Here is a 14,651-nt window from a genome sequence, read left to right on the forward strand (position 1 = left end):
AATGCTTTCTGGAAGGATTTTCGAATCAGTTCACTTCAGTGTGAAGTAAGTTGTTTCCAAATTATTTCTAGGCACTGGAGACTTTGAAAATGTTTGAAAAAAAGGATAGCAGAGTAAAGAGTGCAGCTGCAACAAACCTTTCATTCCTTTATTATTTGGTAAGTGCTTCCACAAAAGCAGTTAAAAAATGCAGTTTATGTAGTAATCTCTGTATTTTGTAGCAATTTTTGTGTCTGCCTAAATAATCACTGTAAACAAGAAACTACACCTTAGAGTAGTCATTCTGGAACACCAGTTGAAAATTGTATCAGGTCTTTTTATACTATTGATGGGAAGAAGGGTGAGATTGAGCCCTAGGCCACAGAAACATGCCTGCAGCTGAATTTGTGCAGAGTCTCAGTGGCTGGATTTTAAACATTGACCCTGGGGACCCGGGAACACGTAAAATACATAGCTTAGGCAGGTGTGTTTGTGTATGAAGATTGTAAGGTATGGATTTTTTTTAATTTTTAATAAATGCTACTTTATTTCAACAAAGAAAGCTTGCAGACTGAATGGGACAGAGTGGCAAGGCATGTCTCAAGTTTTATCTGAAATTTGAAAGTGATGATCTACCTTATGAAAATACGTAAGAAATATTTTAGGACTGAATAAGGGGGTTGTTTTTCATCCTCAATCCTCTGAAACTCCTGTAAGAAGCCACAGCTGTAAGAAAGTTACCAGACAAATGACTAATACAATGTTTGTTTTGTTCCTGTAGGGGAATGAATTGGAACAAGCAACTAACTATGCAGATTTAGCTGTAAATTCTGATAGGTACAATCCAGCAGCTCTAACTAACAAAGGAAATACTGTTTTTGCAAATGGAGACTATGAAAAAGCAGCTGAATTTTATAAGGAAGCTCTCAGGAATGATTCCTTATGCACTGAAGCACTTTATAATCTTGGTAAGTCACAGGTGCTATTGTGATTTAGCTTTTGACTGAAGGTAACACTAGTGTTTCTCAGAATCTGTCTTTGAAAGTTTCCTTATAGAAATATGTGTGAGTTACTATTACTTTAATACCTTGGCGTAACATAAATTACTCAATAACTTGTACTACCTGTCTGTTCTGCAAAAAAGAATCCCAGTGTTAACATCAATTAGTAATTGCAGATGAATAAGTTACTTTGAAGATTAATAAATTCATACTAAAAGGATACCAGTTTCAGCATTATTAAACTATCAGACATTCTCCTCTAAGAGCCTTGCCTTTTCCTTGTTCATCTTGTTCAAAAAAGGAGACTACGTAAGTTCTTGGTCTTTGATTGGGTTCACATTTCTTTGTGTTTATCAGTTTGGTAGGTCATGCTGGCTGATAAGAATTTTGTGCATGACTCTCACAGAGAGTCCTTTAAAGTCAAGGCAGGTATGCTGCCTCCAGGTACTGTGTTCCTATTTTGCTTTTCTTAGTTACTCTTTCAGTTAATATGCTGAATTAATCCGTTTCTCATTATATTAATACTGTAACCTTTATTTTTTAGGTTTAGTTTACAAGAAGTTAAACAGAATAGATGAAGCTTTGGATTGTTTTCTGAAGCTCCATGCAATCCTTCCAAATAGTGCCCAAGTCCTTTACCAGCTATCAAGCATGTATCTTTTTCTGGGTTATGAAATGGTGATTTTAGTAAACTCATTTAATCTGAAATACATGTTTCCGTCATGTCACAGTGATTTAGAAATTTACTGTGGTGTCCATTATAGTAAGAATGATTTATTACCTGATGTTTGTGAGAAAAATGAGACCAGAACTTAACCCTTATTGAATATTTCCAGTGAAGCAAGTGAAGAACATTAAGACTATTCACATTGCAGGGATTAGATTTACACTCAGTATTAAATTGTGTCATGGAATATTTAAAATGCTGCTGGTTTTACTATGAAAAAGCACAATTAAGTAAAATATTTAAGAAAAATTAGATGGCTAATAAATGTGAAGTTCTGTTCTGAAAGCTGTTTTCAGATTAGTGAGTATATGTGTAAGAAAACAATTGTCTTGCAGCACTGCAAAAGCTGAATAGATTGAAAAGCTGAGGGAAGAGATTGGCTTTGCACATCACCAGTGATATTCTAAGCTATGAACTTCTTTAACAATGCTTCTGAGGATGTCCAAACTGTAATAAAATCCTCCCCAAGGCAGAACAGATTCCAGTTGATGTACTACACTTTTAAGAATAGTGTAGGTAATGAAAATATATTCTAGTTAGTAAAATAAGTAACCTCCAAAAATATGAAAGGGCTCTGATCTCTATTCCATGTATAGCTCCTTTATAGCAGCATAAATGGCCCAACAGCTCTAAGTATTCATCTGGGGAAGGGCTTCACTGCTCCACTGCTATATGAAACTGCTGTCCACCAATTCTCAGAAGCTTCTTTCATGTCAGGTAGGATGCAGCAGAAAATGAAAAAATAGGTTGGGCAGTAGCTCCAGCTGGCAGTGCTGCAGAGCTCTGAGCCATTGTGCCACACAGGAGGGAAGAGCACACTGCAGGCTGAGTTACAGCTAAAACTGCTGTTCTCTGGACCAGAATAGTCTGGGCTGTGCTCCTTAGACATACAGCAGAAAAACACCCTGCTGGCAAAAGGCTGTTCTTGAGTGTAGCAGTTTTAACTAATCACATTAGAACAAAGTGCTGTTAGTACAGAAACTAACCAGGTTGTAAAGGCTGCAAATAAATGGCCTAGTTCTCATACTTCATTCTTACAAATGAGGAAGTAAGATTGGTGTCAGAGAGATAGAGGACAACTGAACCCAAAGTTCTGTTGAATCCAGTGTGGTTCTAAGGTGAAAGAGCAGACAAAGTCTCTGAATACTTTTCTAGCATAACAAAAATACTTTCTGATACAAGTGAAACAGTGTGGAAAAGTCATTGTATCTCCACACTACAGTGACTGGTATAGTGTTCAGCATATGGATTGCATTAAGTAAAGTAATAGTGATTCTGAGTAAATCACTGGCATCAGTCCTTGACTGAGGAAAACTCAGATACCAAATCATGGAAGATCCCAATCAAGCCATAGAGTGGCTGCTGCAGTTGATCAGTGTAGTACCAACTGATCCACATGTGCTTTCAAAGCTAGGGAATTTATATGATACTGAAGGTGATAAATCCCAAGCCTTTCATTATTACTGTGAGGTACTTGCTCTTATATTGCTTTTTAATGCACTCTGTACTAAGTAAAGAAAATTTTGCCTTAGGTTTGTATATCAAATTAATTGATTAATTTAACCTTATGAAATGTCATTCAAAAAGAGGATAAAAAAGAGATACTGAGGGAAAGTTAACAAAATCTGTTTTTTGTAGTCAGATCCTAAGGAAATATATGGGTATGTTGCCATGTGGATATTGGCCTCAGACTTTCTATTTTTTTAATGTAGTCATTGTTTACACTAACCTGTAATAATGTTAATTTAAAATATAGCTGGGGACAAAATAAAATCGGGATATAATAGAACTAATTATAGAGGTGAGTAATGGGACTGAGTTGATTGGAAACTCTGTCTGTATAAAAGATATTGAGATACATATATATTGTGTTTTGTTTATGTTTGGAAGTTTTGATATATATTTTATATATATATATATATATATATATATATATATTTTAACAGTATGTATGTATACACAGTTGCCTAAAGATAGGCAGCTTCTTTAATTTCAAACCAGCTGTACTACTGTCCAGTTTAAGATTAATCTGTGTTAGAAACAAGAATAAGTCAGGAGGTGTCTGGTGCAATCTGAGAGTTTTCTTTCTTTATCTGTGCAAGGTAAGGATGACCAAGGGTTGTATTGCAGTCTGAATTACCAGTTGAGTTGTGTTTGATGATAATTTTGCTGCCTATTTCGGAGGCAATTTCTAAAACGCTGAAAATGCTATTCGTATAGTTATATATAGAAGGAAATGCTTTGGGTGAGTTTTCCAGCAGATTGATGTGAATGTGGAGTTGTACACTGATTAATTAGTATTGTTTAATGTTTTAGGTAAGTTGTTTGGACATAGATGTGATGTAAATAAATGGTTTTGCTGTTGCAAGCTATTTAAAATAGTATTTCAAATAAGGCTAAATGGAAAATGTGACAGACTCATCTTGGGTAACTTCTAAAAAGCATTCTAAAATTTATTCTAAAAAGCAATTAGAAAACTTGGTATGCTTTTTTTTTTTCCTCCCACCAGGATCACTTAGTGTAGCACACTACTTCCATTCATTTATATTACATGTTTTGGGCATCTGGAGAATTAAACACTTGAGTAAGATATTCCAGGAGCAACATAAAGATGTTGTTTATCACTAAAATTGTGCGGTTTTTTACCTTTGCTATTTTGTCAGTCGTACCGGTATTTCCCTTCCAACATTGAGGTCATTGAATGGCTTGGAGCATATTACATTGACACCCAGTTCTGTGAAAAAGCCATTGAGTACTTTGAAAGGGCAGCACTTATCCTGTAAGTAGTTATTATATGCCTACTCACATTATTCATTAGACATTCATCAGTATACCTAGAGATAAATCAGCTGGATAACTTTAATACTATAAACAAACAGCAGGGTTAAGAATGCTTTTTAATTCTGATATTTTTTAATTTTCTCTGTTCATTTACAGTGTGTTTTTGCTCTTACTGTGCATTTTCAATGTTAAATAAGATCCTCCATTGGGCCTAAGATAGTGTTAGGTATTAGAACCTGTTATTCTCTATTATCTGCCATTAAACACAACTATGTAATGGAGAACAGTTCTCCAAAGCCACCAAGACCTCTTTCTCAGTGGCTTTACTTGAAATATTTCCTTTCTTTTGTTTTATTATGCAGTGAGGATTTTGTGATTTAGATAAATGCATGTTTTAGCTGTTCTTGCTGTCTTTTCACATAACTTCTATTTCCATCAAATAAGGCATATAAGTAAGCAAAAATGTGCAATACTGTGCTACCAGTAGTCAGTGAAAATAAATTGACAGGCTAAACTGATCCTGATAAAGATGCTTGAATTATACTGTGTTCAGTTCAGCAGCTTAATTGCTGAAATTTGTTCTTTAGCAGAATATGATGCCCTTAGAACTAAGTGGATAAATATACTTTATTTTAGTTCAGAAAGTGACCTGACTAGAGAAGGGTTTATAAATGAAGTTTGGTAAAATTTAAATTTGTAATCCAGAGTTCAAAGAGAATTCTAAAAATACATGCACACTTCTTTTTATGTGGAAACAAATATTTGTCTATAGGTTTATGAAGAATTTTCTGTTACTAGATGAACTAAGATTCACTCCCAACAAGTGTGAGTTTCTTTATTTTGTGTGTTAGGAAAACTATGAAAAATTAGACCAAGAAAAACTGTTATTGTTTCTCTTATAATGATCTAAAATTTGACTTTCTTTTTGATCTGTAAATCTGAATGACGTGTATATACAAGACAGCATGTGAACAAAAAAATTTGTACAGTATAATTGAAGGAAAAATGATACTGCAAATAAGTTGTAAAAAGTTCAGTAAAAAATTCTGGTTCTGACTTTGACATGCTTGGGTTAGAGTAGACATGAATTACAGATGAGAAAATATAAGCTTTAATTAAGGATTAAAAATTAAAAAAAAAAAAAAAAAGATAAAAGTAGACTTCACCCAAATGGTGGTATATTTATAAAGAAATAGAGCAGTAGATTAGATTAAAATCCACAGGAGAGAGTTGACAGAAATCACAGTTCACAGGTTTGCCAGTGATCTTTTCCCTACAAATACTGGCCACCTTAAAAAAACCATATTTTAGTCAAGCTATGAGACTGCACATGCTGGCATTCACAGCCTTCTTAGAAAGTTTGGAAAGAAACAGCTGAGAATAAAAAGAATTATTTCATAATCTTGTTTTGGCAAAGATTTAAATATTTTTTGCTTCATGTCGCTCTCACTCCATGCATGAACTATTTGGATTGTAAAGCACTTATGAAGAATTGGCATATTAAATTCTTCAGTATTGCTTGCAATCTATCTGTAATACGAAAAATTATTTCTCTGTGGGAGGAGATTCTTAATAGTAGATAACAGAGCATAAATATTTTGCTCTTTATTTGGTATTGAAAATAGAGACTAGATATATTAATTGGTAAATATAAATTGCTACTAACTTTAGATGAAGTTACATTTTAAAATTATATCCTTATTTTAACTGTGAACAGCATTTTTTAATTTGTTTCGTGCATTCAGTGTTTTAATCACAATAACTACTTTTTAAATTGCATTCTAAAATTACATGTTAGACAGAAACCATTTTTCACTATTTTATTTTTCCTAGTATGCGCAAATCTATCATTAATTAAAGGAGTTAGTGCTGTTAGTACTTGTTGCTGACAATTTATTCTCTCTAGAATTTTCATACTGAACTGCATCATAAATTCTATTAGGATGTGTGTTTGGCTGCCTTTGTTTGCAGGAGACACAATCAGCTGAAAGTAAAAATGTGCAGCATTTGTATTCAATGAACTTGCTTGGCATCTACCAGGCAAACAGATTGCTTTGAGTTAAAAATGGCCTGTGCTATAAGAGAGAAAAACTGAAGAGGATAAATGCAAAATTATTCTGAAAATGTTAACTTACAGTACCTTTTGGATATGCTGCTATTCACTTGTATGCCACATTTGCAAGGTGCTTTGGCTTATAGAGCATGCTTACACTGTTAACATGAAAATTTCCTGATTTTCGCATTATCTTGGTAAAAATGAGGAAAAAGTCCAACAGTTTTATTGTACATGCTCAAGCATCTCAAATATTTTCTCTGACCATACTGCCACCGTTATGTGCTAAAAAGAGATGGACAGGCAGCAGCTAGGACATCGAGGTGATAGCACAGAGGAGGAGCCAGAGTTCAAAGCTGTAGTTAGGGACTGTGCGTCCTGGCAGGAATGCCCTAGTGGTGGGACCTCCTCAGAGTACAGTTTAGTGTTTTGTTCTTCCCTTATTGCATGGTTCTGTATTTCTGACAAAGATTAGTGGTTCACATGTCAGGTCTACTAATTGTGTCTGGGCACAGAATCATGAGCCTGAGAAAATCTCTGAAAATGAGGACTGAAAATAAGTGATGCCAAGTCCTGGAAACAGGTAACAGGTGCATGATGCAGAAATGAATTGTGTGTGAGCTGAGCAGGCTACATTGTTTCTAGGTGAAAAAATTGATTAGTAGTTAAATAGTAGGTCTTTTCCAGTGCTATGCAGGTTATTTTGCTCATTCATTGTTTGTTTTGTTTATATGCAGGCCAACACAAGTGAAGTGGCAGCTGATGGTTGCCAGTTGCTACAGGAGAAGCGGTAAGTTCTGTAACTTTTTTGTAATTGCTTGCAGGTTTGTAACATTTCTTTGTAATTCATTGGGGTTATTCAGCTAGGGGAAGGGTTTTATGGGAAAGATGGACACAGACTGGGGTCTGCAGTTCCAGGTCATGGAGCAATGGTTTTAAACTGAGGAAGAGTAGACTTACGCTGGGCATAAGGGTGAAAATCTTTATTGTGAGCATGGTGAGACACTGAAACAATGGTGTTGTAGAGGAAGGTCAAAAAAACCAGCAAAAATCAGGAACCTCCTCCTCATTAATTTTGTTATTTACAGAGTAGTTTGGGCTGCTTTCAGATGCTCTTAATTTTTATTATCCATTAATAAAGAATGTTAAGTTTTGTCTTATTAAATTTAGTCCTACAAAATTAAATCATTTACTCTGACTAAAAAGATGAATTGATGTTAAGATGTTCCAATTTCTCATCAAATATTCTTTTTTATGGTTGAATATGTGGATAGGAGATGTTTGTTTTGTTTGCAGGCAACTACCAAAAAGCTCTGGAGAAATACAAAGTCATTCACAGAAAATTCCCAGAGAATGTTGAATGTAAGTTGTTTCATTCTGTGAGGTAACTATCAAAGGAAACTTTGTTCTATTGAATAAGTGTGTTAGTAATCATATGATGTATTTTTTTTATGAAAATGCTTCCACTAACTAACATTTTAATTCATGCTAATGCTGTGTGTTTTTGTGACAACACTGGGTGATTTAAGAATTATGAGGGTAATGCTGAAGAAGAGCAATGAAAATAAACTTTAACTGAGTTGTAGTGGATGAGTTCTTTCTCATACATACATCCTAGATTTTATAACTATGTTACTCAGTTAATATTTCTTATGAAAAATATTTGTATTTGTTCTTCTTGTTCCTGCTAGGTGAAACTCCTGCTGTAAATTTCTACATACGAGAAAATGTTATTGCTAAGTTTTATCAAAGTCAGGCTTTCCAAAAAAACATAGAGGGTGAGATTTTGTTCCTGGGTTTTTAATTATAGTTGGTCATCCAGTCTCTGGAAGGTCCATAGAGGATTTCAAACTAAACTACAGGAAACACAGCTTTGAAGAGTAAGCCATTTTGCGAAATCAGTCACACCTGTACTCTAAATAAAAAAGCCCTGTAGAAAATAGGGGTTGTCAGTGGTTGTGTAAACATTCTCTTCCATCCCACACTGTGCCTCACAAATTCCAAAATACGAGGTTGTCGCCAATAAGTCTGTGCTTTCAGATGCAATGTGGGAAGAGCATTCATTGTACTTTATTTTAAAATATTATCGTTCTACTTTAACAAATTTATTGCTTTTTTAAAGAGTAATCACAGCTCTCTTGTGCCAGTGAAATTCAGTACTGTAACTCCTCAAAGTTATAAGCAAAATATCATATCCATGTTGGTCACACATATTTCAGGGTGGCAGTTAGTAAACCTTCTAAAATGCAGATATGTTTCTGAATGTAGTTTCTACAGTTTTCACAGATGGAGGCAGGAGTTGAGTAAGACAATTTAAGTTAAATTGATTTGAGTTTTCTACTGCTGAAACAATGGTTATTCTCTCATCCCTCCCTGATCATGGGCTTCCTAAACCAGCAGAAAACTAACTTTGCACAAAATGAAAGAACATGTTTGTGAAAGCAGTCTGGAGAGAATGGATTGTGCCCTGCTTGTTTCTGCTTCAGTTCTTGGAAACGAATGTTGAAAAACACATTGGAATACCAGCAGTGTTTTCAGAGTTTGGTAGAGTGTCTCAGGAGAATGTTTTTTAGGAATTCTTTTAGTTCAATCATACAGTTACAGTTGATTTTCATGTCAGCTTTGTTGGGGTTTTTTAAATTCTATAAATATTACTCTTTAAAGAGTCAACCACAGCCAGAGGGAAAAAATGTTTTTATTCACTTGGCATTTGCAAAATTGTTTTCAACAAAATTCTCTTGATTGCAGCTCCTCAGTAATATCTTAGCGTCATTTCTATGCTTTCCAGCTTCCAAAATATTTTGCAAATGTTGAGTTCTGAGCCAAATTAATTAGTATGCCTTTTGCCTTCCACATATACCAATGGTATTTGTACTGTTAATGGATACAGACACATGAGAAAAGGTTGAATTATTTGCAAAATATCACAACTTGCATAGTGATACTGGACAAGAGTCACCTTATTTACAGTTATTTGCACTGTTTGCCATTCTGCATGTCCAGTTCTGTCAGGGTGCACTTATAGTTTAACCTGCTTGTTAAGTCTTTTTTTAACAATGCTTTGCTTCCAATTAGGCCTCCGATTTTTAGTTCGTCTCTGCACAGACATGGGGCTGAAAGAAGTCCAGGAATATATAACAAAGCTCAAGAAAGCAGAAAAATTAAAAGAAATTAGAGAGCAGGTAATTTTGTTTGTCTGTTTATTATACAGTATTGCTGCAGATGTAGATGAAGCTGAAGTAGTGTTTATGATACTTCAAGATAAAATGCATTATTAATTTCTTGTTTTACAGAGGCTTATGTTTTGGAGGTTTGAGAGGTTTAGTTTTGAATTACTGATCAGTCTTACATCTGTCTGAATAGTTTCGGAGCACCAGATTTTCTGTGATTTTTAAATACTAGTGAAAGATGGACTTTGTGGACATGGTGGGAATGCCAAAGCCATTCGCATAATTCAATGTCTGTGGAATGTTGTCTTTCCTACTTACTTGCCAGATTTTATTTAATACTTTAGTGTATGTATGAGCCAAGTAATAATGCAACTATAGGGAGAGATGGGAAGCCTGAGAATTTTCCATGTAGAAGAACTTCTTTTCTATTATATACAAAACTGCAGCATTGACATATTATATAGGTAGAAGTAAACTATTCATGTGAGTGCCAATTTCTAAACTAAAAAAAAAAATTCCATAGAAAAGTAACAGGCTGTGAAAGGTATGAGATCATAACTTGTGTTCTGTTCAGAAGAGTGAGCTCTCGTTTGTGTGTGTGTGCACTCATGCATTGTTTTCTTGCTATTTTGATGATAAAATAAGATGTTAAAATTGAAAACAGCTGCTTGTTTGAAAAGCATTATCCATCCTGTTGAGCTGCAAAATATCCAGGCTTGCTTTGCCTGTCCAGAGAATTGCCTCAAAGCTATATATTCACATTAGGATACATTAAGTCTTAACTAATTTACTCTGCTCTTAGTAACACTTAAGAAGTCCCTTTTGATGCCAGGTGATGTGCACATGAATCCTTAGCTACTTCTACTTAAGTTCCAGGGAGCCTGAGTATGACCATGAACACTAGGATGCTTTAAAAATGAAACTCACAAGGGGAAACACTGAAGGATTCCAGCTTTGTGCTAAAACTATACTTTGAGGGGCTAGTGAGGTATACTTTTTTTCTTTAAGAAAGTTAATATTTGAATACAATTTTTTAAAAAACTAAAAATTGTCATATCTCTTTCTGTTTATTTTATATGGGAAGCAAGAGCTTTCCCAAACACATTTCTGTACTTTCTGGTGAGGAAAAAGCTACCAGTAGAATATTTGAAAGTTTAAATCCTTTATGTAACTTAAGATTTTAGTAACAGAAAAATTATGTTTAAATTATGGGGGTTTTTTCATTCTGATTTCATTGTGTTAAAGGAATTCATTAAGTCATACCTGAATGACAGAATTACCAGTGGAATCCAACACAGACTCGTTGTTGCACAAGTTATGGCACAGTTGTTTTAGACTGTTCAGGCTGTAACAGTGATCATAATTCAATCGTGATGTGGGAAGCTCCCTCTGTGTCTTGTGTTTCAGTATTCCTGTTTAAGAGTGTGTATCCTGTCACAACACTAACCTTGCAAATCAGGATCATGGAATGGTTTAGGTTAAAAGGAACATTTAAAGATTATCTAGTTTCAACCCCCTGCTGTGGGCAGGGACACCTTCCACTATCAAGTTGCTCAAAGCTCCATCGAACCTGACTTTGAACATTTCCAGGAATAGGCATCTACAGCTTCTTTGGGCAGCCTGCTCCAGTGTCCCAACATCCACATAGTTTTTTCTCCTTCTCTATTCTTTCTCAGTTTAAAGCCATTACTCCTTGTCCTGTCACCACAGGCCTCAATGAAAAGTCTGTCCCCATCTTTCTTTTAAGTCCCCTTTAAGTATTGAAAGGCCACAACAATATTTCCCCAGAGTCTTCTCCAGGCTGAACAGCTTTGACCCTCTCAGCCTGTCTTCACTGGAGAAGTGCTTCAGCTCTTTTTTCGTCTCCATGGCCCTCCTCTGGGGCCTCTCCAACACATCCTTACACTGGATGCCCCCAAACCGGACACACAGCTCTGGGGTCTCAGGAGAACAGAGTAGATCAGATCTGTCTGAAACAGATAAGGGATCTACGATGGCACTTTTAATTAGTCAAAGCTTTAAGGTACATCTGCTTAAATATTTCCTCTACTGTGTTACCCAGAAAAGAAGAAAAAAAATTAATTCAGCCTTTTGAATAAGCTTGATTGTGTTGTAATTTAAACTAAACCAATTTTCATTTAAGCAGATGATATGAAATGCAGTAAGTTTAAAACACCCAAACCAACCCCAGACCAACATTATTCTTGCCTATGTGCCCCCTAAAAACCACCACCAATAATAAAAATAGAACAGGTTTCTTGTCAGTTCTGTCAGCTTCATTCCTGCAGACATGTCAGTGTTTCCAGCTTGAGCAAACTCTGAATGGGAGCAAAATTCTGCCCCTGTGGTTCCAAGTATGTTCTCTTCAGGACCTCTGAAGTCTGAGGAGTTGCTTTCTTCTCCATCTTGCATCTCCTTTTCTTGGTGGGACATGCTCCCATCTCCTCCTTCTGGCTTTCTCCTCTGCCACACTCTGAAAGCTTTCCAAGTACCTCCCAAAGGAAGGGAACAACAACTTCTGCTCCCAAAGAACCCACTGATACAGTTTTCTTAAAAATGAACACTGTTGGTAAAGGAGCGAAGACTCTATGAAAAGATGTTTCAGGACATACTGCAGTTCAGTATGCACCTGTCTTGTATTAGTAGTGGAGTATCTTTCTGTGACAATCTCTACATCAGTGCTATCTTGTAAACAATAACCCTGCGGTTTCTTCTTTTGCTAATGATATTACATCTGGGTTACCATTCTCTGGTTTTGGGTTTGGGAAGAGGTTTTTTTGTTTGTTTCATGGTTGGGTGTGTGTGTGACTTTTAGTCTCCTCTCTGCCATCTGGCTTTGGAAATTACTAGGGTTTTTTTTCCTGCGTTCCTTCTGTCATCCATGACCATACAGTCATAAACTATACTTTTTAGTTCTAAAATTAGCAAATTTTAATATTTCACCACCTATGTTTCCAATAGTTTCCCAGCTGAAACCAATACTGGTTTCAGTTAGCAGTACCAGATACAGTTCAATTCCTGCTCCCAATATTAGACTAACCCTTGACTTCTCAATTGCACCCAGTAAAGGCAAAATAGGTAAAATGCTAGTGTAGTATACCTGTATTTCACAGTCTCCACGCATTTTACACCTGTAGAAATTTATCAAAATTTTCTATTTTGGCATTGTTTTTCCAAAATAAGTATATCCACATGGAGTTTATACCAAAAGAAATATTCTGGAGTACTTATTTCCCTCAGTTCTCAAATATGGACATGTTAAATACTTCCATCCAAGAATCTGGGAACATCTGTGGAGTTCATTCCCTGTAGAAATTTTTGTCCCTGCTTCTCACAGCATTTAATTTTTACTGCAACCTTCATACGTTGGAGCATTTAGATGGGGAGGGGGGTTGTGAAGAGTGGGGCTGGAGTTTTTGTTTTTGTTTGTTTGATTGGGGTTTTTTTTACTGCATTAGTCTTCCTTTTTCATGCTTCACTCTAAAAAAAGACAGGTAATAGTGTAAAAGTTCACAGAGCCTCCTTGGCACTGCTGCGTACACACATTACTATTTATTTCCGTTAAGTGAGCTTAATGACTGAGAACGGGCTGATGGGGTGTGGTGAGAAGCAGTGATGAGAGGTGCAAATGCTGGAGAGGCCTTACTGCCTTTGCCTTCAGGCATCCACATCTGGGCTAACCATCCTAAATGTCTTTTGCAGTCATGGGAGAAATAGGCATTTTTAGGGTGGAAACCTGTTTTGAATGTCTCCTTTTAGTGTGGGATCACTTACAAATACTCACTTGGAATTTTACAGGACTTAATCATATGTTTAAGCTGTAATTCTTATGTAATATTTTGGGAGGAAAGTCCTAGGATGTAAATGCCAAGAGGGCACTATCACGTAGAGACAGCTTCCCTTGGGCAGACAGAAGCTGAGCTTCTGCTGTCACACTTGCTGTCAGTCATTCAACAGTTGGAGAGTCTGGACAGGCTTCCTGAAGGATTTATATATGCTACTTCACTAGACTGTGAAAAGGATATTTAATCCAAAATTCAGAGAACATATTTTAGACTTGAGGATTTCCCAAAACAAATAAAGAAGTGAGAGAAATTCTGGTCCCAGACTGAATTGCTCTAAGACCAGTCCTGGTTTCACACTAGGCTCAATGCTTTCCTGTCTGACTTCTGTGAGTTTTGATTTAAGAGTTCTTCCTTTTTCTGTTGGCATGAACCTTGAAAGTTCTTTCACTTCTTTGGTATAATTCCAACCTTGCCAGACTTCATGATGTTTTTCTGATGAAAAATGAGTGAAGAAGTTATAGTAATTGACCTGAAGACATGATGTGTGTTTTAATCAGATCCAGAATTTGTATTTTGGATTAAGATGCAGAGATACTTTTTTAATAGCTGAGTGCTTTAAACATCAAGTTTTTGTACCTATCTGTCAAAAAGTCTCTCACTGAGGTGTCCCTTCTTATAATTGACAAGATGTATGCATAAGAAATTTGGTGTTTTGCCAGACCTAAGTCTGCCATGTCATACAAAGGTATTGCTTTGATAAACTGTTAAAGTTTTCAAATAACACTCAAAAAAACACAGCTGGGAAATGTTTGTGGTGCCTTCCTCTATGCAAGAGAGCTGACTTTTTAAACACAGCTTTTAAAGTATTCACCTTCACCTTTATCTTGCATTTAACACTCAACAGCAAATTAAATTTTGCTGTGAAACACAGTTCTGTGCCAAAAATTCAAAATCCAAGATCCATAGGGTGAATAGTTCTTTTTATAGATTCCCCAACTTCTCTCTTTTGAGTCTTTACAATAATAAAATGCTTGTGGGATTTACAAGACGTTAATAGGCAGAGGCTACTTTGAACTCGTGCAAGGAGGGCTGTTTTGCCTGTTTTTTCAGCTGTACTTTACAGAGGAACATCTGAGCTATTTTTATGCACATTCC

The 14,651-nt window shown here is 35.8% G+C and overlaps 1 protein-coding gene across 2 annotated transcripts in view; it reads left to right on the plus strand.

The window, feature by feature from the left end:
• Window positions 1-14,651, plus strand: part of IFT88 (intraflagellar transport 88) — a 40,780-nt gene that overhangs the window by 16,235 nt on the left and 9,894 nt on the right. The window contains exons 16-23 of one of the 2 annotated variants that reach the window (XM_056497917.1): window positions 72-158; window positions 761-947; window positions 1,525-1,633; window positions 3,027-3,177; window positions 4,371-4,486; window positions 7,279-7,331; window positions 7,838-7,903; window positions 9,617-9,723. In XM_056497917.1, the coding sequence (XP_056353892.1) occupies window positions 72-158; window positions 761-947; window positions 1,525-1,633; window positions 3,027-3,177; window positions 4,371-4,486; window positions 7,279-7,331; window positions 7,838-7,903; window positions 9,617-9,723 (876 nt within the window). Of the gene's footprint in view, window positions 1-71; window positions 159-760; window positions 948-1,524; window positions 1,659-3,026; window positions 3,178-4,370; window positions 4,487-7,278; window positions 7,332-7,837; window positions 7,904-9,616; window positions 9,724-14,651 lie in introns of both variants that reach the window. The other variant, XM_056497925.1, reaches the window with a different exon arrangement.

This window comes from Oenanthe melanoleuca, chromosome 1 (genome assembly GCF_029582105.1).
Source record: "Oenanthe melanoleuca isolate GR-GAL-2019-014 chromosome 1, OMel1.0, whole genome shotgun sequence".
NCBI lineage: Eukaryota > Metazoa > Chordata > Aves > Passeriformes > Muscicapidae > Oenanthe > Oenanthe melanoleuca.